Consider the following 24,544-nt stretch of genomic DNA (forward strand, 5'->3'; position numbering starts at 1 on the left):
AAAGTGCAGCAAACACACAGGAGCTCTCAGAACAACAGCTGATGACAAAGCAGCGAAGTTATCAGCGCTGACTCCCACATTTGTACCCCAGGCAGGAGATGGAGGGGCTGGGGAGTGTTTACAAACAAAGGAAAACACCAAGGCAGAGCCTGAGTTCATAAACAAAGGAAAACACCAAGGCAGAGGCATGGCAGGGAGCGGATCGGTGATTAAATAAATGCATGAACAATCTGCACACAGCCCGTGCTGCAGGGGTGCAATCGATGGCTTTGCAAAGTGCTGTGGAATGGCCAGTTATTGCTGAGAGAGCCCAGGTGTGTGCAGCACCTGAGCTGCTCGGGACAGCCCTCCTGGCCTGGGGGAAACGCTTCTGTGCAGCTCCCAAACCAAGGAAGGACCAGGCCTGCACCAAAGCTGCAGCTCTGTTCCAGTTTCCTGTGCAGGGGTTTGTGATCTATTAAAAATGCAGATGGAACTAGCACAGCAAGCTGACATGACTTACTCCCTGTGCTGAGATTTTCCTGCAGCCCTCTTTTGCTCCCATTCACTACAGATGCTGCCATTTTTTCCAATTTTCAGTCATTAATTTAACTAAAGAGAAAGCATATTTTTCCAGTGGATAACTGTTTTAGTATTTCACTGAGTTTGAGGGATGAAGAAAATAATGAATTAAGAGAAAGAATAGGGTGAATAGCAAAGAAATATTTCTGATTTTGCTGTAATTGCTTTCTCCATGGATGATTACAATAGCTATCACTTTTGGTTCACTGACTAAAGCGTACAGTTTATAAAAAAGACAGAGATTTTTCCAACTCATTGGACCATTTCAGAGTAAGCAGTGAGAATGCATTTAATAAGAGTTGGACTTGGCAGTTTATTCAAGAGAAGTTAATGGAAGTGTCTCTTCTGGACAGCAGCATGCAGAAGAGAGCTGGCTGGGAAATCACAGGGGGCTGGCTGGATGTGCTGCGTGTTCCAAACCAAAACCCCTCCTGCAATGGAGACAAGCTGGGCACTCCCTGCTCTGCTGCAGCTAATATCTGTCAGTGCCAAACACATCCCTGGCCGTTCTTTGTGTTACACCCCAACCCTTGCAGCCAAGGGAACTCTGTCCAGTTATTACCTGCACTAAGTGGGATCAGGCAAGAGCTGTCCCATGGGGAGGGAAACGTGCTCTTGTCCAACACTGTCACACTGGGGATCCCTCTCACTGTAACACAAAACTCACTTGCCATGCAAAAAGCAATGAGACTTTGAAAGGGCTGGGCAGTAAGCAAACAAAATCTTATTTAGGCCCTTATACGTCAATGAGTGAGCTGAATAAAGTCTTTAGATGCAGCAGAAATAAGTAAAAAAAAGAGTTCCAATGGTTCATAACTCAGAAATGTAATCATGTGCCTTTTCAAGCACATGAGCAATTCCATTAAACTAATCTGCTTTAATTGCATTAAGCTTAGAGAGGCTACTGCTTAAACTCAAACATATGATTAGTTATGTCCCTAAAAAAGGAATGGATAATTCAAACAAATGCTGTATGTATGCATTTAAATATTTCAAGGTATTAGATTCAGCATTCTATAAACTAAAACAAATTAGATTTTTGGCAGAAAATCTGTTCCCTGGATGCAAAACATTCTCATTAAGCCACAACTGAATTATTGCTCAAAATTATTTTGCTGAGAATCAATAGCTAATCCTCTGATAAAAGGTTCAAGTATAATCAATGACAACTAAAGGAAAATTTCGTATTCTATACGTGTTCAATATGCTTCAAAAACAACACAAAAACATGATCTTAAGGAGACTGAAGTAATAAAAAGAGATGATAATAATTCTTTGCTCAGTTCTTTCCAGTAAACTGGTCTTGCACAATTAAAGTTTCAGACACTAAAAAAGTAGCTATTTTCACACACAGGAAAATTACTAGTGACCAAATACTTACTATTCAGACTGTTACAGGAGTCTATCATGCTTTAATTAGCGTCTCTGATCATAAAGTGTTTAATTGTATTCATTTTGCCTTAAATTACTGGGTATTTTGCAGTTTATGTATCATTAAAGCTTAGTCTTTTATGTTGCATGTTAAATTCCTTTTAGGGGCACTGTTTTTGTTTACTTTAAACAAGCAAAGGAGCACAGCAGCGGCAGTGAGAGCAGAACAGGATGTTCAGCAGGATGGTCTCTGATGTCTCCTCTGTGACAACCTGAAGAGACCAACAAGCCAGGAGCTGCACTTTGTTCTGGGGGAAATGGGAATGGGGAAGATGAATAATAAATTCACTTTAGGACACTAAAAGGAATTTTGCTCACAACTTTCTTTTATGTTTTGGCTTTTTAAACCTGAGGTTTGCCAGCAGCTGCCTTCCAAGCAGAGCACTGGCTCACCCTGGTGCACACTCTGCAGTCACATTTGAGTCAGCATTTGAGAGGACCTGCTGCCATATGGAAAATCAGGAACAATTACTCTAAATAATTACATCAGTTTATTGCTGCTTGTTGCCAAGAGAAACAAGCCTTGTTGGTAATATCCACTCGCATTGCCAAGTAACTTAATTTTTCAGAAAGTAAACATGCTCCAGCAGCAGCAGCAGCTCTCCAGCAATAAACACCCTTTCTAACTGATCCCATCACGACTCAGAATGTCTCTGTTGCCAGGATTTCCTGATCTCTGCTCAGGTGTGGCTGAGCCACCACACCTGGATTGAGAAGCGCAGAGATGGTGTCTGAGCCCAGCGTGGGCTTTGCTCTGCCCCTGGGGGGAAATCAGAGCTTTTGGGGCAGCTGAGAGGAGCTTTGAACAGAGGACATCAGGTGTGGCAGCAGCCAGCACAAGGAGCAGGACCCAGTGCTGGTGTCAGCCTGACTGAGCCCAGAGCCCAGGGACAGAGCCAGGGCAGCTCCTCTGCCAGCACCAGCGGAGTTTATCCTTGTCGGTGTGATTACAGTTTGCCTTTGGCAGCAGAGCCTGGCCAGAGGCCAGCCTGAGGAGGAGCCTGCTCTGTGACACCTGCAGGCTGGGATTTCTGCTTTGGGAACATCCACAGGTGTGGGGCCACTCAGCCAGGTGCTCACAGACCTGAGCCACCAGGGAGAGAGGTGGCACTGGCACCTCCTGGAGCTCCTGTCCCTTGGGTCAGTGCTGCCAGGCCCTTCAGCTCATGGTCACTGCAGGGGTGACCCTGCTGGGAAGGTGTCTGTCCTGCTGTCCATCCTGTCTGACCTGCTGTCCAACCTGCTGCCCCAGCAGCCCACTGTCTGACCATACTGCCCATGTACGTCCCACACCAGCTGGAAAGGACAGCACTGAAGTCCCTCTTCCTTTCTGCCCCAGGTTCACTGGACTCTGCTGGTTCTCCCCCACAGCTCCTGGCCCTGCAGCTCCCATTTTCTGCCTCTGGCAGTCTGAAAGCACAGGCCCAGCTCTGAGGGAGCCATTTCTCCTCACGTCCCCTCTGGCTGCTGCGGACGGTGCCAAAGCGTTCCTGCCTCACCAAACCCCACCGTGCCACCTTCTCCAGCTGTGCCTTTGTGAGCAGGCCTGATAACAGCCCAGCCCTGCCCTCAGCGATGCCCATGGGGTGCAGCACCCAGGGGTGCCTGGCAGCCCCTTTATTCGGGGTACACAAAGCATTCTGCAGCCTTTGGGGATCCCTCCCTCAGCCTGCTCAACCTGTTCATCCAAAACCAATCCAGTCCTTCTCACAGGAACTACAAAGCTTTCTGCTTTTCTGGTCTCCGTGTTTGTCACCGGTTTGCTGTGCTGTGCACATCCTCCCTCCTGGGTTAACAGCCTGTAATCAGCTCCCAGGGGCTGTAATGCTGGAGCCACAGGGATTGCACACCATGAGGAACATTTCCCCTGCACCTGTCAGATCAGAGCCCTGCTCTGCTTTGTTCTCTTATTTCTTGGAAAATGCACACAAGGATTTCATACTAGCATATCAACTCTGTGCTATAAAGGCTTTATCATTATCTTTTTTTCAATAGACCAGTTATTTTCCCCATGGCATCCTCTGTACATAAAACTCTACTTCATCATGCCTCACTGCTATGTTAAATCAGAGTATAAACACTTCCCAGGATCTGATTTGAACATGTATTTATGCACTTCTCTTTTCAAACTTCTTTTGAGGACCCATTTCTATAATGATATGAACAGAAGAACTATTCTCTAAGTTCTATTTACCATCTATTGTATTTTGTTGACTTAATTTATTTCTGGGAGGAAAGCTGTTCTGTAAGAGCATATTTCCACTTAATAACTTAATGGTTCAAGTTTTCAGATGTATCAACCCTCTGATAATATTTTTTCTCCACTTTTCTCCCTGTAACTTTTGTTAGGTCAAATCCTGAAACTGTAATGAGGAAAAGCCTTGGCACAAGGAGCATCTCTCAGCCAGAGTACCTGGAGGGGTCTCATTTTCACTACAGAGTTACTCCATTCCAAATCTACAGCTGATAATATTTCGGATAAGAAATATGTGCTCCTCATTAAAGGCATTACATCTTGTTCCTCAACCAATCATTCATAAATCATTTTACTTATGTGCACCCACACAGATTAAATAAAGTGTGTTAGTGTGCAAGGTACAGTGTGTATTGAATCCACTCCTTGCAATACAGTGAAATATCCAAGTACATGGAACAACCTCCATAGCTCCTCTTGTACTTATGAGATGTGTCTTTGTCTTCATACTTCTAACAGTGCATTGAAATGGGCATTGACAACATACAGTTATTTGCTTCCTAAGCTTTTGTATTTCCTTTGTATTTCTGAAGGTCACAGAGCTCAGCCAAACCTGAAACAGTCATTTTAATTCCCAGGCTTCTCATTTCACTACAGTGTAATTATCATATTGATTTTTGTGTAGACTTATTTACTGTTTTTCTTTTCCTGTTGGATAAGTGTGCAATAAGTAAACTAACTTCAATTAGGTAACTGTCACCAATATTTAAACCTTAATGACAATTTCAAAAGTACATAAGTAATCCAAGCATAAAAATTATTTTTTATGATACCATTTCAGAACAGTGGCACCAAATCCTTATCATACAATAACCTGTGCCTCAGAAACATTAAACACAAACCATCATCACATTTTTCTGCTACCTAAGTTCCATATTCTTTTATTTATATACAGTGTCATTTCTCTATTTGGACTAAAGCTTCTTTAGGAGATACAAAACGGAATATTCAACATCCTAATTTAGCCCTGATATATTAAATTATCTTCTTAGCTACACACATGTAATCTCTCTGTATATTTCAGAGATCAGAATTTGTCCTTGTAATTCAGAGGTATCTCTGTGAGTGCCTTACATTTCCCCTCCAGACTTGCTAGTGCTATTTCAAAGATGACTCACTCCCAGAGGCCACCACCCCAAGAGGCTCCAGGCACTATGAAATAAAGATCTGCTTGAATTTAGGCACACATTCAAATCCAGTGTAAGTCTGTGTGCTTTGTAATGTCAAGAGAGTCTTAAAGATAAGCATATGCCTAAATATTACACTGAACTGGGGCTAGAAGCAAGGTCTGTCCTCAGAAGGAGCAGAAGAGTTGCAATAACCCAGTACAGATGGATGATGCTCTGTGAAATTAAGCTTTTGACCGTAGCAGGAAGAGGAAAGTCTCCATTTACAAAAGGGAAAATAATGAGTCAGCAAATGCAATAGGCAGGGAAACACTTCAGCCCAGCTGAGCCACAGGTTTCAGCCCGTGCAGCTTTAATAAACACAGGCTAGCTGGCTGCATTCAAGGGGAGCACACCTTTAACAGTGTTTGCTCTCTGAAGAGGGATGGTGCCAGGGCTCTGGGAGCAGCCCATGGTGTAACAGTGCTCCTGGGAGACTGGTGCTGTCATTTCAATGAGAAGAACTTACTTGAAGGCATTAGCATCCCCATGGACCTTGTAGTTGTCTGCGCTGATCCTGGAGATGACTCTTGTGACAGCGATGAGAATGCCGATGTTGACCTGAGGAGGAGGAGGAGGAGCGAGCCTTGGTCAGGAGCCCAGGGGCAGGCTGCCCTGGGGTGTGGCACCAGCCCAGCAGCCACCAGAACCTTCTGTGCTGGCTTTATTTGCCAAGAGAGGTGCCAGGGCTGGGCTGCGTCACCGATTCCCAGCCCACAGCTTCTCTCCCTCCTTCAGCAGCTCCCCTGCCTGGTCAGGGAAACCTGGATGGGGGCATTGCCCACGGCCAAGGTGCTCGGGATCCCCACACACAAATCAATACCCTGAGTGTAAACCGATACCCTGACGGTAAATCGATATCCTGAGTGTAAACCGATACCCTGACTGCAAATCAATACGCTGTCAATCAATACCCTGAGTGTAGATCAATACCTTGATTGGATATCAATACCCTGCTGTAAACCAGTATCCTGACTGTAGATCAATACCCTGACTGTAGATCAATAAACATCCCAATTGTAAATCAGTACCCTGACTGTAAATCAATACCCTGACTGTAGATCAATACCTCGATTGGAAATCAATACCCTGCTGTAAATCAGTACCCTGACTGTAAATCAATATCCTGATTGTAAATCAGTGAATACCTTGACTGTAAAATCAAAATCCTGACTGTAAATCAGTAAATACCCTGACTGTAAATCAGTACCTTGATTGTAAATCAATAAATAGTCTGACTGTAGATCAATACCCTGACTGCAGATCCATCAGTCTTGGGTACAAGACCATTTTAAAGGAGCAGTGAGAAAAATATGGTAAATCTGAACTGTGCTCTTCAAAGGCTCTGCTCTTTTTGATGTCAGGTCCAGCAGAAACATCAATAAAATGAAAAGAATTCCCAAGAGAAAAGCAGGAAATCTTGAAAAGACTAACACTGAAAATGTTCAACAAAGGAAAGTTTGTGCTGGAGTCACAGGTGAAGGAAGAAGGAAACCTTTATCTCTTAAAGGAAATGTGGCAAAGATTGTCTTGCTGGGCAAAGACCCTGGATTTAAAGAGAAAAAGGTAGACAATGGGAAGGTGAAAGACATATTTCCCCCTTCCTGTCCAAAGTTGCCCATCACCTACAAAGCATCAAGAACAAGGGTAGAACAAAACTATCCTGAACTACAGAACAAAAAGAAAGAGAAGGCTTCAAAGAAAACGCTGTTCCTCAGTTGAAACTCGATAATCGTCCTCTACTTTGACATAAATATTCTAACTCTGAGGACGAGAGGGTGAATTAAACGTATTTAAATTTGATTATAATGATTTTCTTGGGTTTTTTTCCCAAATCTTCTGACCCCTTTTTTATTTTAGGTTTCTAAGGGCAGATCATCACGTGCTGTAGAATCAGAGCATATCTGTAATAGTTTATTTCTGCCATGGCTCTTGAGTTTATTCAAGGGCCATCCTGTGGAACTGCCAGCACCTCAAGTGTTCCTGTTGCTCAATCAGCTTTACAGAGATAAGAGGTGAAATTCACTGGTCTTGGGACCATTTTCCTTATTGCTACCAGATCATATTTTATAAATAACCTCTGTAAATCCTTTGAGGTGGTAACGGGCACATTTGAGAGAGCCATTTCTGTGCTGTGCTCAGAGCCTTGCCAATGCTCACTCGGACTGCGGCACCAGGAAAATTCCAATTTACAGAAACAGAGAGGCCTTGCCCCTGCAGCCCAGGGTGTGCTGCTCACCCTGCCTGCAGCCCAGGGTCTGCTCCAGGCACAGAACTCCCTGAACTCTGCCCCATCCATGGAAACACCCAGGCAGCACATGGCTGATAACAAACAAACCTTCTGCCAGACGTTTAATGTCTTCTGCCAGACGTTTAATGTCTTCTGCCAAAAATTCAGGTGCTTTGTCAGGTTGGGTTTTCCCCCTTGACTGAAGACACGTCCCAGACACTTGGGCTGAGCTCAGTTTGGTTTGCAAATTAACTGCAAGGGCTTTTTGTGAAGCTGCTTTAGGAGGATGATGTAGAGGCTTGTGTGCTGTGTTTGGGGTGTGGGGGACAGTGATCTCAAAGCCTGAAGATGTAGGTAGAAGCCAAAAGACCTACATATAGAGGGAACTATTTCCTTCACCATACCCCTTGATTCAAGCCCCGAGGAAGGAGCATATTTGGTGTGGGAATCTGTGTAGGGCTGGGAGGTTCTGTGAATTACTGCCTAGAAAGAGTGTGAGAGTGTTCCTCCCCTGTCACAGTGCCTCCACATCCCTCTGCTTTAGGCTCCGTGGTGTCTGGGGTGCCTGTGAGGCTGGGCAGGATAAATGTGGATGGGCTGTGTCTGCCTGGTCTCTGGGGAGGGGGAGTTGAAAGGAGCAACCCCCTGTTTTCCTCACAGCATAATCCTCTTTCTTGGCAGAGACACTGCTGATTGAACTAGTCAAAAACTGCTTTTTGAGAAGTATTTTCAGACTTAAATGCTAGTTTATGCAGCTGGTGGCTAATTTGTTATTTAAAGAACACAGGCACACATGCACACACACCAGATAGTGTTTAGCCCTGTTATTTCCCTATAGGCACCAACACATTTTTCAGCTGGAATTTCCAATGCCCAGAGAGGTAATTTGTCAGCTCTCTTGCTGCTATTTTGGGCAGAGCTGGGTTTAGACTATTTAACAAATTGCTCTACGTGGATCAACCTTGTGAGCTCACTCTCTCTTTCTGAAAGTATTTGCATCCCTACAAGAACATAATTTGAGCTGCACAAATGTTATATACCGTAAGTCAGAGCCGCCAGTTAAACTCTCACTTTCTCTGCCAGGCAGCTGCACATGCAGACTGCAGGAGGCTGTGCTGGCTCAGGTGATGAGCATCTCACTACCTGTGTGTTTTGGTGACCACCATGCTTGGGCAGCAGCTGGGGAGGTTTGGTGCCACTGACAGCATCTCACTTCCTCCTTTGGTGCTCAGCAATGGCCAGAAAGCAATGCTAACGTGAGCAGAGGACATTTGAATATTAGATTATTTTAACTGCTCTCCAATCATCTATACCTACACACCTTGGAATGCAAACTGAGGTGCTGACCCCTGGAGTGAGCACAGCTGCAACTCCCTGCAATTTCACACGGGAGCATCATTCACCACCTGTTGTGCAGTGTCTGTGTGCCAAAACACTGCAGCTGTGACCCTGCACCCCTGGGAAGGGGCAGCTCATCAGAGCTGGACCCAGACAACTCACCTGGGCAGCCCTGAAAACACACCTGACAGCCTTACCTGAGCCCAGCAAACTCACCTGGGCAGCCCTGCTCAGCCACCCTGCCCTGCCTGAGCCCAGCAAACTCACCTGACAGCCTTACCTGAGCCCAACAAACCCACCTGCCAGCCCTGCCCAGCCCTGCCAGCGGTGCCTGTACCTACCAGAATGACAAACATGGCTGGTGCCACAAAAGCCCAGATTGCTCCGTCCTCCAGGGAGAGCCAGCAGCTGCAGGGAGAGCAGAGTTGTTCCAGAGGAAAGACACAGCATTTAATCAGTAATGTCATTAATTAAAAAAAACCCCAACTTATAAAACAACCAAAAGAGAGTTCAAGAAGGTGATGAATTTTGGAAGGAAGAGAATGCTAGCACGCCAGGACAGGGCTCCTTCTCCCCTGACACTGGGACCCAAGGTGGGTCTCACCTGTGTTTGTCACACAGTCAGTGACCCCTCCCTGCCCCAGCCCACCCTCACAGCAGTGCAAAGATGGGAAATGTTTTATTTGCAATTTGCTGCTCTGGTGTCCTCAGCTACAGGCTGTTTCAGGGCTGCAGCACTCTGAAATGTCTCATTGCAGTGAATTTATCTCATTGCAGTCCCCCTGCCTCCCCTGAATGGTGGTGGGGAAGGGGCTGGCAAACACAACCAGGCTCTTCTTACAGCCCTGAAGAGACGGACCACTTTACCACCTGCAAAATTATTTTATGATTAAATCCTATAGTGTTCTTTCAGATAATTTTGCTCTTCTTTTTCTAAATTAGAAAGGAAATTAATTTTCAACATTCTGGACATTATCCATTCCAGATTTCAGGTGTGTAACTGCACTTTTTTTTGGAAGATTGGATATCTTTAGTCAATGATTTCTCTCATTTTGGTGCAAGCTTTCCCCCTGAGCAGGGAGCTCACTGAGGAGTGAAAAGCAGGAAAAGACCTCAGGAGCTTTCTGTGCATCATCTCTGCGAGAAGCAGACATGAGGCTCCTGTGTTTAACAACATCTCTACACAGTCGTCCTCTCACAGCCTCTCTCTGCTGCTCCTCAGGGGGATGTGCAGCACCACAGCCCAGTTAACACATTTACAGGTTTCCAGCCCCATGGCACCGGCACGAGGGGTTTCCATACTCACTTGCCACTTTCTCCATAGCTGTCCAGGGACGAGGAGGCAGAAATGACACAGATCACCAGTGGGCAGCCTGCAGCAGGGCAGGGAAAGGCAGATCCAGAGGCATTATTAGGAATAAAAGTACATCTTCCAGTGAGCCCTGCAGGGTCTGCTAAATTTTGTATGAACAGCTCAGAGCCATTTTCAAATTTAGTCTAACTTGACATCCTCCTGCAGCTGTTTAATCCAACATTAATTAACTGATGTCAGACAAAATGACTTTTTAATACAGAACTAGTTTAACTGTTAAACGGGATCAGTGCTAATTTCCCTGGGAACCACAGTCCTGTTCAAGCCTGGGTTTGGTTTATGGACGTTCTGCCTCCTGCTCTCCAAGCAGTGCTACATGTGAAGCAGTTTCAGCCTTATTTTAACCTCCTTTAACCACTGCCAGGTCCTGCTGGGCCACTTCATTCCAGGCCAGGAGCTGGAGAGGAGGCCAGAGATTTATTGCCAGCAGTTCTGAATGCAGTGAAAGCCATCCCTTCAAATACTAAATGATTGCCTGCTAATTCCTGTATGATTTAATAAAATGTGAAGGTTTGAGCTTTGATCATCTTACAGAATTTAATAAACAGGTCCCAGACAGAGTATTAGACATGATAGCTTAAAGTATCAATTTTCTTTTTAATTCTTTAAGTTTTCTGCATGAGGGTTTTGCAAAATTCTCTGACAGGCAATTTCTGCTTAATTTTACCACTATCATCCTCACAAATCATGTAAAGTTTTCCAGTACTGTCAGAAGTATCATTTTTGGAAAAAGTATTTTCATTCTTTAATAACTGCAGCTAGAAGCACATTTATAGATATTTAAATATTTATATGAAAATATATATTTATAAATATGGGGTATTCTTAGTAATTAAGAAGCATTGTATTTTGAAAGCTTCTGTGACTTCTTTACAAGGAAAAACCCCAAAGAATACAAAAAAACAGGCTGTAGAAACTCTGTGGCATATAATTCAAAACAATTTTAGGACATCAATTCTAAAAGGCTAAGTATGTCATTTATTGAGAAAGATGATAATTTATTGAGAAAGATAAAAGCACTAGACACAACAGAAAGTGTATTTCCCTCCAATGATGAAAATATCTACTTTGCTTGGTGGGGATGAGTATATTCTCCCAATTTATATTGGGAAGCTTATTTTCTATGATTTTCTTCTGCTGTGTTACATCAGATCTGGGCAACAAATAACAGGAAATTATGGAACTTCTGTCATTTGACAGCTCAGAACCAAGTCTTCCCTCTGTGGCAGTTTCTGCAGGAAAGTGGCAGAAGTGGGAAAGCATCCAGCACCACAAACTCTGTCACCTGCAAACGGAGGGACAAGAAAGCTTTGCTACAGCAAAGCACCAGCCCATGAACTCTCCTGACACGCCTGTGCCTGCTTTTCATGCATGACTGTGCGGGATGCAGACGGAACGAGCCACTGGTGTGAGTGAGAACCAAAGAAGGAGCACAGCAGGGAGGGGAGAGTTCCCTCCCTCGGAGCTGCACTGCTGTGATAATCGAGTTAATCAATAATGCAGAGGTTGTGGCTTTCCCTGCACTGGGCCGGCTCAAGGGCTGCACCTTCTGAGGTCTGATTGCAGTCAGAACAATGCTGCATTTTCTCATCCAACAGACCTGCTCTCAGTAAGGCAAACTGTGATCATAAGATGACAATTTCAAATGTGCTTCTGAATATAATCTCATCCTATAGTAAGGAGACTTAAAGTAAGCAGCTACTAAATGCTTACCCCATCCAATTCCATAATAATATAAGTGCTTGCTTTCTTCTGACCCAAATACTTTGATCACCATGCTGTAAAGATGAAATCCTTCCACCAGCATCCAGGCAAACGCACTCAAGAAGAAAAAATGAAGGAGAATGGCCAATATCTTGCAAGGCAGCTAAATTAGGAGTAAAAATGAATACATTACTTCTTTGTGATACAGCCACATCAGTTTTATTTTTTTAAAACTTCTATAGACATTTACAGGCTAAATGCTAAATCACTGGAGTAAAATTGTCTTAGAAAGCAATAGACAATTTCATTTTTGTATTGCATTTGAAATGTTGGGACTTGGTAGTGCAATGAAAATGGAGGTTTTCCTGCCCAGACAGGTGCAAGGACATTCTAATGCAAATCCAATGGGCCTACCTGTGTTCAAAAGCAATAAATTTGGGGTTAATTTGTGTAAGTGAGGTCTGTATGTGGTCTAGTATTTCACAAAGTTCAGTGACATATTATTAAACCAGATTAGCTTATTGACAAAAGCTGTAAGAGCCTTTCCAGTTAATTTTATCATAAGGCTATAAAATCCACTTTAATGCCTTTTGATTTCTACCAGAAGATTAGTCCACAAAAATCTAAATGCAACATAAAGCTGACGTCCAGGCTAGTTCTGTCAAATGGATATTTTCCAACTTTAGAGTAGCCAAACAATATGAATCACAAAGCAGCAGAAAAATGGCACACAGTGAATTAGCAGGAGGTTGGTCTGTATAGAATTTTGTGTAGTACCTGCTTGCAGATTTTACATAAAACCCATAGCAAAGTTGCTGCTCATTCTGGTGAGGTTTTCTGCCCTAATTATTGCTAAGCAGTTACTGTTATATGGCAAAATTGCCTTCTGTAAAAGCACTGAAGAGCTGAGCCTTCACACACTGAACCCAAGCATGTCTCGCTTGCTGCACCCCATAAAACACCCACTTTTAGCAGAACGCCCGTAAAAAGGCAGATCTTGCTCCTGCTACTCCTAGAGGTGACAGCTGGAGGGTCTGTGCAAACAGAAACAGCAGCCCAGCCAGCAGCAAGGTCTGTCCTGCTATTGCTGGCGAGAAGGTGAAGCAGGCTTTCAGAAAGGCCAGACAAGATTTGTCATTTCTTTCCTGAGGACAGTCTTAAAACAGATAGGTAATTTTACAGCTATATCAAAAACAAAAGCAGCTTGTTTCACCTCTCCTTTTGGATGTTTCCAGCAATTCCAGGCAGGAGTATTGAGTGAGAAAGAGATAAATACCCCAATCCAGAACTGCAGATAGTAGAGACATTAGATTTTCCTGGTTGTGCTGGAAAAAACCCAGGGCTGGCTGACACCTTATACTTCAATTTTCATTTTCCTGCGTCTCAATAATGTAAAGACACAAAAAGACATCCTGATTTTGGGACGAATTGCCTTCCTGGAATATGTCCTGATCAGTTAACTATTGAAGATAGGTGTCAATGACCAGCTTTTTATAAATAAATGAATAAATTAGGTGTACTTGGAAGTTTAAAGTCCTGTTTGTGAAGATAGAGCTTTATGGTTAAAAATCATTATTATCCTACAAAAGAAAAAAAAATCCACTGTTATTCTACAAAAGAAAAATTGCTGCAGAATGAATTGTAAATCATTAAATAACGCAGCTGAGAATAGCAGGGGATGCTGTGTGCCATATCTGCAATCAAAGCTGCAATATCCCCAAGGCAGAGAGGGGAAAGGATGGGCAGGCCCAGGGCAAGGAGGGGATGCCAGCTGGGGCAGGGGGACACAGAGGGTCCTGCAGGGGACACAGAGCAGCCCAGCCCCTCACTGCAGCCCTGGCACAGGCACAGGCACACACTGACACCTGCCAGTGCAAACACTGCCTCCCTCTCTCTGCAAACCTGCTCAGCAGTCCAATTACAGCTGCAATTAAAGGTATTTAGGCCACTGTCAGAGCTAGTCAGGAGTGGGTAACGACAGGAGACCAATAAAGGATGAATCACAACCCCCCGGACTCCAAGAGGACAAAGCATAAAAATAAAAGCCCAGCAGACAGTATTTACATCAGGTCTGTCAACTTTCAGATCTTCATAGAGTTATCCCAAACAATTACAGCTCTTATAGAGGAGGCAGGGCTAAAAAATCCCTGGATTCTGTGAGGTATTTCATTTCCCAAAGCCTGGGGTGTAAAACAGCTGTCACTTCCTTGTGCTGCCGTCCCAATTTCACCAAAGCCGGTTTGGGACAGGTTTAAGGGGAAATCTGCACCCACCAAACTGCAGCCTGAGCCTGTGTGAGAGCTTCACAAGCTGGGCTAAGCAGGGCCTGAGTGTGACCAAGGCAGGTCCTGAATGTGGGTGCTCTGGGGCTGGTCCCTGGAGAACGTGGCTCCTCCATCCCACAGCAGGGCACACAGCTGGAGCTCCATCCCACAGCAGGGCACACAGCTGGATCCCCACATCACCCCACAGCAGGACACACAGCTGGAGCTCCACACCAGGAACAGACTGAGGCCCTGCTGAGCTGTAAAGAGGCTTTCACACACCATCTGAAGTGACTCAGCCGAATTGTCTGACAATTTGGGATGGGTGAAAAAGAAAGCCCTGTGAGAATACCTCACACTGTCATGCTGGGTGAACCTTCCACTGCCCTCAAGCCCATGTCCTTTCAAGGGGGTTTTAGCTCTCTACTTAAAGAGGATTATTTTCATGCCTGGTTTCTACTGTCTTCAGTTTCATCTTTTGCTGCTCTCCAATGTCTCAATTTCATTTTCCTTCTGAACCATCCCCTCTCATTTTCTCCCTTGCACATTGCATGACTCATTCAGGACCCACCCAAATGTTAAACAGCAAAAGAATATGAACTTAGTTTTCCAAAGTGCTTTTAGGTCCTCAGGTAATGACTGCCTGTGCAAACCAGGCATTACAGTTATTTATAAACGTAGCAGAAATTCAAGGGATCCCATTTGAGCTGAATATAAATTTAGGTAGCTGTTGTATTGGCAAAATGAACAATGTTCAAACCTCATATTTACTTCTACTGAGAAAAAATACCACCACCACCCCCCCCAATAATAGAAACCACTGGCTGCTTCTGAAAAGCAATGTGGAGCAGCAGCTGGTCACAAGGCTAGCCGAGTTTTTACCAGCAAAAACACAGTGGAAGTTTATTGTAAAATCAGGTTTTGCTTCTGCTTTTCAGGTAGAACTTTCCATCAAAGACCGCGTGTTACTTTAAATTGCGTTTTTAAAATTAACAGGGGAAAGAAATTGGGTGTAGTGGTGTGTGATGCAGTTAACTTGGCCTATTTGCCTTGCTCTAACTGGGCTGTTTTGGGTGCCAGTTTAATGGAGCTGGTGCCCTGCCCGAGGAGCTCCCCTGCAGCAGGATGGCATTTCTGGCTAGGGTGTGTTAAAGCCAGATCTCCCCTGGCCGTGCCCGTGTCCCACCCCGCCTGGGGCTGCCCCAGGACCCCCGAGACTCACGGTTGCGGGGCTGAACTGGAAGCTGGCCAGCAGCAGGGCCTGGGCCAGCAGCACGGCGCTCGACAGGTTGGCGTGGATGTGGTAGCGCTGGTTGCGGATGGTGCTGACGGACCTGCGGGCACAGAAACACTCAGCACGGCCCCGGGGCACTGGACGGGCTCTCGGTCTGCCTGGGGTGACCCCGGGGCCTCTGCAGCCCTCCTGCCAGCAGCGTGGGCAGCACCTGGCAGGGCATCCCCCGTGGGCAGCACCTGGCAGGGCATCCCCCGTGGGCAGCACCTGGGCGGGGCATCCCTCCGTGGGCAGCACCTGGGCAGGGCGTCCCTCCGTGGGCAGCACCTGGGCAGGGCGTCCCCCGTGGGCAGCACCTGGGCAGGGCCATCCCTCTGTGGGCAGCACCTGGGCAGGGCGTCCCTCCGTGGGCAGCACCTGGGCAGGGCATCCCCCATGGGCAGCACCTGGGCAGGGCATCCCCCGTGGGCAGCACCTGGGCAGGGCATCCCCCGTGGGCAGCACCTGGGCAGGGCATCCCCCGTGGGCAGCACCTGGGCAGGGCATCCCCCGTGGGCAGCACCTGGGCAGGGCCATCCCTCCGTGGGCAGCACCTGGGCAGGGCATCCCTCCGTGGGCAGCCCCTGAGCAGGGCGTCCCTCTGGCCCCTGCAGGCACAGAACATCCACCTGCACGTGGCAAAGCAATGGCCAGCGACAGAATATCAGCAAGGGCTTGGTCCTGGAGGGTGCTGGGCTGACAAGGAGCTCACACCTCGCAGAAAGCACATGGCACCTGTGCCCGCTCTGTGCCCAAGCTCCTGGGTTTATTTTGTTAGTATTCGCCCTTCTGGGAAATGACACTGGTTCCAATTCTGATTTATACAAATATAACCTCTGAGAACAATAGCTCCATACACAGATGGGCAGTGCCTGCCTTGACAGGAACCTGACTGCAGTTTCAACATCATTTGAACATATCTCCCTTGGCTTTTCAGAAACCAGCTGGAAATCTGACAAGAACAGGCTTTCCTGGAAGTCTGCTGACCTCGTGTTTCTGTTCTCATCCCAAAATAAGAAACAGAAAACAAAAACATTGATCTGAACATCTCAGGCTTGCCTTAAATTCTGTTCCCTTTGAAAAACAAACAGCGCTGGTGATAACAGGTTCCTATTCCAATGCGCCCTCCTGCTGCCCTGCTCCATGGAATGGGAATGAAGAGGGAGAGCACAAGAAGTACTGAGATCCCGAAAGTAACTCAGGGATGCTCTGTGTGGTGCCGGTGGCTCTGTTCTGAGTGGCTCCATGTGCCACAGGCTGGGCAGTGTCACCCGGCTCACTGCCCCCTGGGAAGGGGCTGCCCTTGCCAGGACATGGAGAAGCAAAGAACTCGCCAGATTCTTCTGCACTTATGTCACAGTCATCCAACACCACATTGCAAAATTCCACTTCAGCTGCTTAACGAGACCCTGCTCTCCAGTGAAAAGATAATCAAATTATTTTCAATTGGCAGTTTGAAGGATGCTGTATGTAGGTGGGGTGCTTAACCCTGTGACAGTCAGCTGGCTCCAAGCTCTCTTCCAAGTATTCTGTTTGCCTCCAGCTGCTTGAGGAGTTTTCAGCCCTGCTGCAGCAACACCTCCTCCTTTTGGTCCCTTTTCCTTTCTAAACACTCCAACATCCAATTTTGCCCTCAGACTAAAGTGGAGCAGATCATTCCCCTTAGCCCAAACATGCCAACAGCACAATGTCAGATAGGCAGATGCTGGACTTATTTAGAGTGGATTTTGCCACACATTATGCTCTTAATCCAAGTATGACCAACACAGATCTCGAAATTTGGAAATAATACGGGGTCTGGAAAAAAAAACAAGCATTGCAATCAGTTTACTGAGATTCAGCTAGTCCTTTTCCCTAGAAACTGGCCTCTTAACAGGATGTCCAAAATACAAGAAAACAAGAATCAAATCCTTAAGTGAGAACAATATGGTTTAGTGTGTGAAAGGAGACAAGAATCCCACTCCTTGCTATACTCCCGAAGTGCTGCACAGCCTTGGACAAGTTACTTCACCCTTAGTCAGGTTTTCTGTTTCTTATTTAGACACAAACCTTCATGAAAGCTTTTTTCCAGAAATGTTTGTATGAAGCCCAGCTGGGCCTCAAACTCATTTGTCACCAGGGGAACATAAATAGGAATAAAGGTCCTGGGTGCCCTGGGGCAGAAACCCTCCCAGCACAGAGAGCCCTCACAGGGCTGCCCTGCTTTGGGCAGGAGGGGCAGAGGTTCCTAACCACGAGCCATGGAGCGAATTTCACACTGCTTACAGTGTCCTTCACCCCAGTAAAGCACCACAGAAAAGCAGCGTGATGGAGAACAGCGAGACACTTGAACATAAACGTGGGCTGCATGAGGTAATTGTGTACAAGCTGTTTGAAAATAAAGTCAGGCAGCCAGTGCTGACTGAGACTTCCTTACTGGGCATTCCTTTCTGCCCACCCTGCCTCACAGACAGGGCAGTGGAACAGCAGAAGGTGCTGTCTGTGTACCCTGAGCAACCCAGAGATGTGGGGGACAGAGGGGGTGGTCCTGCAATCCCTGCTCACCTTGCACTGCAGTCCAGACCAAGGCCTCCCACAAGGCTCTTTGTAAGGTTCCTGAACTACAGCAAAGCACGGACAGCTAAAAAAAATCAAAATCTCTCACGAGATTGAAATAGCTGGCTATATAAAGACCATCCCATTTCAGGAAATGAAAGTAATTTAGAAATAATCAACCAAGTGTTACAAATACATGTGCAGAATCTAATTAAGGAAGATTGTAGAATTAATAGCCTTTGTTTTATCCTGAGCAGCTGAAGGGGTCCTGCTTGCCCTGCTGAGTGCTGGCTGCCCAGCAGGGATGAAGTTGAAATTACTCACGACAGCACGGCGAACGTGACCAGGGTGATCGTCAGGCAGAGGATGGACAGAGCACAGCCGATGTAAGTGATGGAGGAGAGGGCCACCTGGTGTTCTCTCGTCAGCTGCAGCGAGGAGAGAGAACAGAGCTGTGAGATGGTGTCACACTCACCACAGAGAGGCCAGGACAGAGCTGGGAGATGGTGAAACACTGAGCATACAGAGAGGGCAGAACAGAGCTGTGAGCTGGTGTCAAACTCAGCACAGAGAGAGGGCAGAACAGAGCTGTGAGCTGGTGTCACACTCAGCACAACCAGCTCTGCCCTGCCCACAGTGTCCCTGTCCTGTGTCACAGCCCGGGTCCTCAGCAGCAGCAGCAGCTCCTGCTGTGGCTGCAGGGCTTGGGCAGCCTTGGCAGCTCTGCCCAGCAACTCGCAGGGCCCTGAGATGCTCACAGGGATGCTGGCAGTGATGCTCTCAGTGATGCTCACAGGGATGCTGGCAGCGATACTGCAGTGATGCTCTCTCCCAGTGATGCTCCCAGTCATTCCCATCCCTGTGCAAGCACCACCGTGCAGGGAGACCCAGCAAACCAGAGAACCCAAACCAGAGAAGCCATCCATCACAGCAGTTTACAGCCATTGAAATGACAGATCCATCACAGGCTCTGTGCAATGGATGGAGCTGGGCTGGCACTCCAGCATGGAAACCCCAGCACAGACCCAGTGTGAGCAGCAGGAGGGCAAAGCTCTGCTCTCAGCCTCTGCCTGCTGGCATCTCTTGTGGAGGCAATGCAATTCTTAGGAACATTTGAACTGTAACTCCACCGGGATCTCTGTTAGACCTGGACCGAGTCAATGCAAGCAGGACAGGGTGGTTTGGCCACTCAAATTAATCAGCATGTGTTTTAACTTTCCATGCAAGTTCTCATAAAAGAATGACAAAAGAGCCCCACCCAGCAAAGGGAGCCAGGCAGTATTAATATGTAATAAGTAGAACAGAGCTAGGCAGGAAAAAGCTTTCTCATCCTAGAAGAATTTTCAAACATTTTTCCTGACTCAATTTTGGATAGACTTGACATTTTCATAAACTGAAGGAAAAAAATTAATTAAAAAGTTTTAATTATGATGCTTGAGACACTGTATTATTGTTTCAATCTCAATTTACTATTAATTAAATTCCAAGCGAAAAAAAATTCATTGATTATAAAAAAATAAGAAAAGGAATGATATCTTTCCAAAACTTGTCTACAGCACATTTATCTAATAAAAACTAGTCCTTTCACATATGTTTGGGATTTTCTATTTTACACACACACAATAAAACTTCCCACCCAAATGAAGTATTTCATCAGAGATTATCAAACTGAAACAGCTCAACCAATAAACTCCCCATTAAAATTCCTTTTACAGGAGAGAAATAATGTGCCATGTGGTCATGGGAAAACATAAATAGAGACAAAAGTTGTATTGTGTATGTGTGTTTTTAGTGTAATTATCTGCCAAGCTCATGTGTGCTGGGTTTCCAGCAGAAGAGCTCAGCAATCGGAGAGCCTTTAAGGGATGCACTGAAAGACAACTGTTGCTATGGTGTTCCTGTTCCTAGGAAATATGATGCAGCTCTTGAGTATTTTTTCTTTTCCAGCCAAAGACACATTTCTTTTCCCTGACTGGACAGCATCAATTACAGAAACAAAAGAGTTCTGTGTACTGGAACAGCTTTAAAGCTCCAGATAATTCCTACAAAAGAGATGCTGTCATCCCTCATCCCCCAAAGCAGGCATGCACAGGCATTCTGCACAGAATATTCCTGAAATAGGAATAATCTGGGTGGTAAATGGAGCAGTTTAGAAGTGATTTCCTCATCAGGTACATTCATGTCCAAAATGCAAGGACCTTATTTCCTGGTGCCTCCACCCTTTTCCCTGGCTGCAGGTGGCTCACAATTCTGCAGAAGGAGGAGGGGAGCGGAGGCTTTTCAGATGTAAAGTTACTCTGAAATCAGTGTTTCTCAGCAGTCCTTAAGCCTGCAGAGTTTCCCTGCTCAGGGAGAATTCAGATTTGCAGTACTCTGTCTTGGTGTTTGCCCTGGCAGAGATCCAGAGCAGCGCTGTGCCCTTACTGTCACTGACAAATGCAGAGGGTCCAAGGAGCAAACCAGGGGAAATGGGCAAAAAATCACAGAAAGGCTGGGTTGGAAGGGACCTCAGAGCCCACCCAGGGCCACCCCTGCCATGGCAGGGACACCTCCCACTGTCCCAGGTGCTCCCAGCCCCAATGTCCAGCCTGGCCTTGGGCACTGTCAGGGATCCAGGGGCAGCCCCAGCTGCTCTGGGCACCTGTGCCAGGGCTGCCCACCCTGCCAGGGAACAATTCCTGCCCAATGTCTGCTCTAAACCTTCCCTTTGAAGCCATTCCCCCTTTCCTGCCACTGCCTGCTCCTGTGAACAGTTCCTCTCCACCTTGCAGGACCTCCAGGTGCTGGAAGGGCACAGTTAGGTCAGCCTGGAGCCTTCTCCTCTCCAGGCTGAACAAACACAGTTCTTTCCATGGGGGAAAGGTGTTCCATCCCCCCAAAAAACAAACTGTTTGGTTTTGCCCACAGTAATCCAAAAGAAGATAATGATCACACAGATATGTTTTTTCTCTCCAATTTCTTTGATGTCGTGTTTCTAAGAAACTCTGTCTCTGGGTTTTAGTTCAGTCTTTCTCCAGAAACCCCTGCAGGGCAAGACAAAATGTGAATCCTCTATGACTAAGAAATGAAAAAGGGGGAAAAAAAAGTAATCTCTTCTACAACAAAAATGTACAAGATTCACTGAAACCTGAAATAACCTGCATAGGTCCCTGCATCTGTGGGCTGGAAATTGCTCTTGCTCTGGTGAGCACAGCCAGAATCTGATGAGGCTCTGAGAGTGCTGCTCCTGAACCAACACTCACATCAGCCAGGTGGGAGCTTTGTGAAAGCAGCAGCATTGCAGCCCAGCTTCCCCCTTGTCCTGGGTGCGGGCAGGGCTGGGCTCAGCTTGGAGCCAGGTTTACCTACAAGGAAGGGCCCAGAGGATCCTACAGGGGCTGGGCTCAGCTTGGAGCCAGGTTTAACTGCAAGGAAGGGCCCAGAGGATCTGCAGGGGCTGGGTTCAGCTTTGAGCCAGTTCTCACTGCAAGGAAAGGCCCAGAGGAGCTGCAGGGGCTGGGTTCAGCTTTGAGCCAGGTTTAACTGCAAGGAAAGGCCCAGAGGATCCTACAGGGGCTTGGCTCAGCTTTGAGCCAGGTTTACCTACAAGGAAAGGCCCAGAGGATCCTACAGGGGCTGGGCTCAGCTTTGAGCCAGGTTTAACCGCAAGGAAGGGCCCAGAGGATCTACAGGGGCTGTGTTCAGCTTTGAGCCAGTTCTCACTGCAAGGAAGAGCCCAGAGGAGCTGCTCTCATATGGAGGGATGGCTGCACGAGGGCTGAGAGCAGCTCCTGCCCCTGCAGGTGTGAAATGCAGGGAAAGAACAGGAAAAAGCACACGAAAGAGCACAAAACCGTGCTTGGGATGATCTCCAGGGTGTGCAGCCTCACCGCAGGGCTGTGGTGAAGGAGGAAAAATAATTTGTATTTAAAGACATCAGAGCCCCACAAACCTCCCAACCCAGCTGTCCCTGAACATCTGGATGTGGTGTGTTCCCATCTGAGGGCATAACAAGGAGCAATTTGTTAGAAGTACCTGGGTTGTCAAAGCCTTGGGCCTCATTAATTAAGAAACTCTTTCAATTAATTCCAATGCTGTGATAAGGGCTGATTTTACCTTACCTCAGCTTGTCTTTTTGAAAGTTTACAGACTTCCTGCATGATGTGAAATGTAAAACAGTGATTTGGGATGTTTTTGTAGTCAGCACAAAAACTCTAATCAAGCTGTAATGCTATTATTAAGGAAAATAGCATTTAAAAGTACGAAATAAAACATTGAGCAAGCTGTGAAGTCATCCCATGAGCCTGATTCTCACACTTGTCCCAATCTACATTAAATTATTCCTTTCTTCTAAAATGTTTAGCTTCCTTGCATTGATATGGTCGTTCTTTTACCCTGAAAAGCCAGGAAACGAGCTCATGCAGTCAGGAGTGTCAGCAATCACCAGCACTAAGACACAGATGTTTCTGAGCTTCGGCTTTGACAAGGTAAAATCAAAAATTCCTCCCACCCTCTCAGCCTAGGCTGTACCACCCCTGGGTGCTGCTGGGAGCCTGGCCAAAGCAGGGATGGAGCAGATCCTCCCTCCTGGGGCACTGCCCTAGCCCTGCTCTCCCTCCTAACAGCAGTTACTGCTGCTGGACACTCACAGGCAAGCAAAAACTGCCTCACAAGCAAGCTGAGAAATGCTCCTGGAAACACTCCAGCTCAGACTGCAAGTACAAATCCTTCATTTATAATGCTGTTCACAGGAGGAAAAAAAAAAAAAGTGATATCTAACCCCTCTGTTTATAAATAACTGCAAGGGAGATGAAAATATATTACAATAATGAGATGGTACTTTTGTATCTGGAGGAGCTGGGAAAGGTCATGCAGGCTGAAAGCCTTATTCAGTAGGCTCCACAGGAAAAATGGTGTGTGTCCAGAGGAGAAAAGCTCCTTATTTATATGTAGTTACTGAGTGACCACACAGAGGAGCGCAGCAGCCCCAGAGCACCTGCCTGGGCTCCCTGCTCAGGGCTCCCTTTTTCCAGGGCACATTGCCCTCCTGTCCCTTTCCAAATTATTCACCTCTCAGGCCACTGGCTGCACTCTTCTGCTTGGCAGAGAGTGAACTTCTGGCTTTCTCCAAAGGAAGGCACTTCTAACCTAAAATTTTCCCTTCACATCCTGCAAATCATCTCTCTATTTCTGCCTTCAGAGGTCACGCATCAGACCAAGGCTGAGCTCAAATACTTCAACCAGGGCTTGTCATAGCCGATCCTGACAGCTGTACCAAGTTACAGCTTCACTCTTTAGACACCAAAAGCAGTAATTTCGCTGTCCAAACTGCTTTAGAAATCTCCTTTATGAAAAACAATTCATCCTCCAGAAAAAGGCAAGTTCTTGAACCAAAAAAGGTTTCATAGCCCCAAAGATGAGTCCTGCAAGCTGAGGAGGATATCACTGCCCTGGTTGGTATTTCAGCCTCACTCCCTGGCACAGCCCAGGATATGTCTGCATGTGCCCATGAGTGGATAAATTTCACTAAACCAGGTATTTGTTCACTGCTGGAAATGCCATGACAACTGCATTCTGCCCCAAGTCCAAACAGAAAAATGAGTTGGATTTTCATCTCCCTTTTGGTCAGCTTTGCATCCCACAGGAAATTCCCCACCAGGAAGCTCCCTGCAGTGCAGACGGATTTTCCTGGTTATTATCTGACAGATCTGCAGGGGCTGCCCAGCACTGAAATCCCCCCAAACCCTCTGCAAACCTGAACATCCTCCCTGAGCATCTCCTGGGGAGCAGTTACAGCCAAATCCACTGGAGTTGTACCTTTAAAATGTAATCTGAATCCAATTAAGAAAAGGATGAATAATTAACTTTGGCAGCCTGAGTGTCTCAGAGACATTACAACGCTGGCCTTGGCTGATGAAGCTAATGGTTTTAATTGCCTCCAGAAAGGCTGCTGAAATTCAATCTCAGTCCAGAGAGGCCTTTATTTATATGTTAAATAATAATAACAACAATACAAATCTCTGTTTTCCTTCAGCTTGCCAAGCACTTTGTTAGGTACATAACATTCCATTTTTGAAATGAACATCTGCGGTGAGCTCAGGAGGCTCAGTCTGCTCCCTGAGAGCACAGGGTGGGTTTTGGTGGGGCCATGCCGAGTGGCACTGTACAATCACCACCCACAGAAAAGCCCAATTTGGTGCACAAACTTCTTTTCTCAAGCCACAATGCATCAGATACTGCGAATTTAAAGAAAAAAAGGCCTCTGAGAGTCACGCTTCACAATGCAATCATCTTTATCTGCCATTTCCAGCAGAATTGTTTCTGAATTCCCTTTCTCTATTAACTCCACAGTTCCCAGCAATTTCCAACAAAGTGCTGCAGAGGGGGCTTTTCAGGATTAAAGGCACATTTCCCTCCAGCCAGCCCAGCCTGGCGTT

General features: G+C 46.3%; 1 protein-coding gene across 3 annotated transcripts in view; it reads right to left on the reverse strand.

Moving 5' to 3' along the window:
* The window catches only part of ADGRD1 (adhesion G protein-coupled receptor D1), a 106,168-nt gene that overhangs the window by 18,431 nt on the left and 63,193 nt on the right, over positions 1 to 24,544 (reverse strand). For all 3 annotated transcript variants that reach the window (XM_074554263.1, XM_074554262.1, XM_074554264.1), the window contains 6 exons: positions 18,453 to 18,556; positions 15,543 to 15,654; positions 12,066 to 12,219; positions 10,287 to 10,353; positions 9,322 to 9,388; positions 5,882 to 5,973 (listed from right to left, as the gene is read on the reverse strand). In XM_074554263.1, the coding sequence (XP_074410364.1) occupies positions 5,882 to 5,973; positions 9,322 to 9,388; positions 10,287 to 10,353; positions 12,066 to 12,219; positions 15,543 to 15,654; positions 18,453 to 18,556 (596 nt within the window). The remainder of the gene's footprint in view (positions 1 to 5,881; positions 5,974 to 9,321; positions 9,389 to 10,286; positions 10,354 to 12,065; positions 12,220 to 15,542; positions 15,655 to 18,452; positions 18,557 to 24,544) is intronic.

Source organism: Zonotrichia albicollis, chromosome 18 (genome assembly GCF_047830755.1).
Source record: "Zonotrichia albicollis isolate bZonAlb1 chromosome 18, bZonAlb1.hap1, whole genome shotgun sequence".
NCBI classification, from domain to species: domain Eukaryota; kingdom Metazoa; phylum Chordata; class Aves; order Passeriformes; family Passerellidae; genus Zonotrichia; species Zonotrichia albicollis.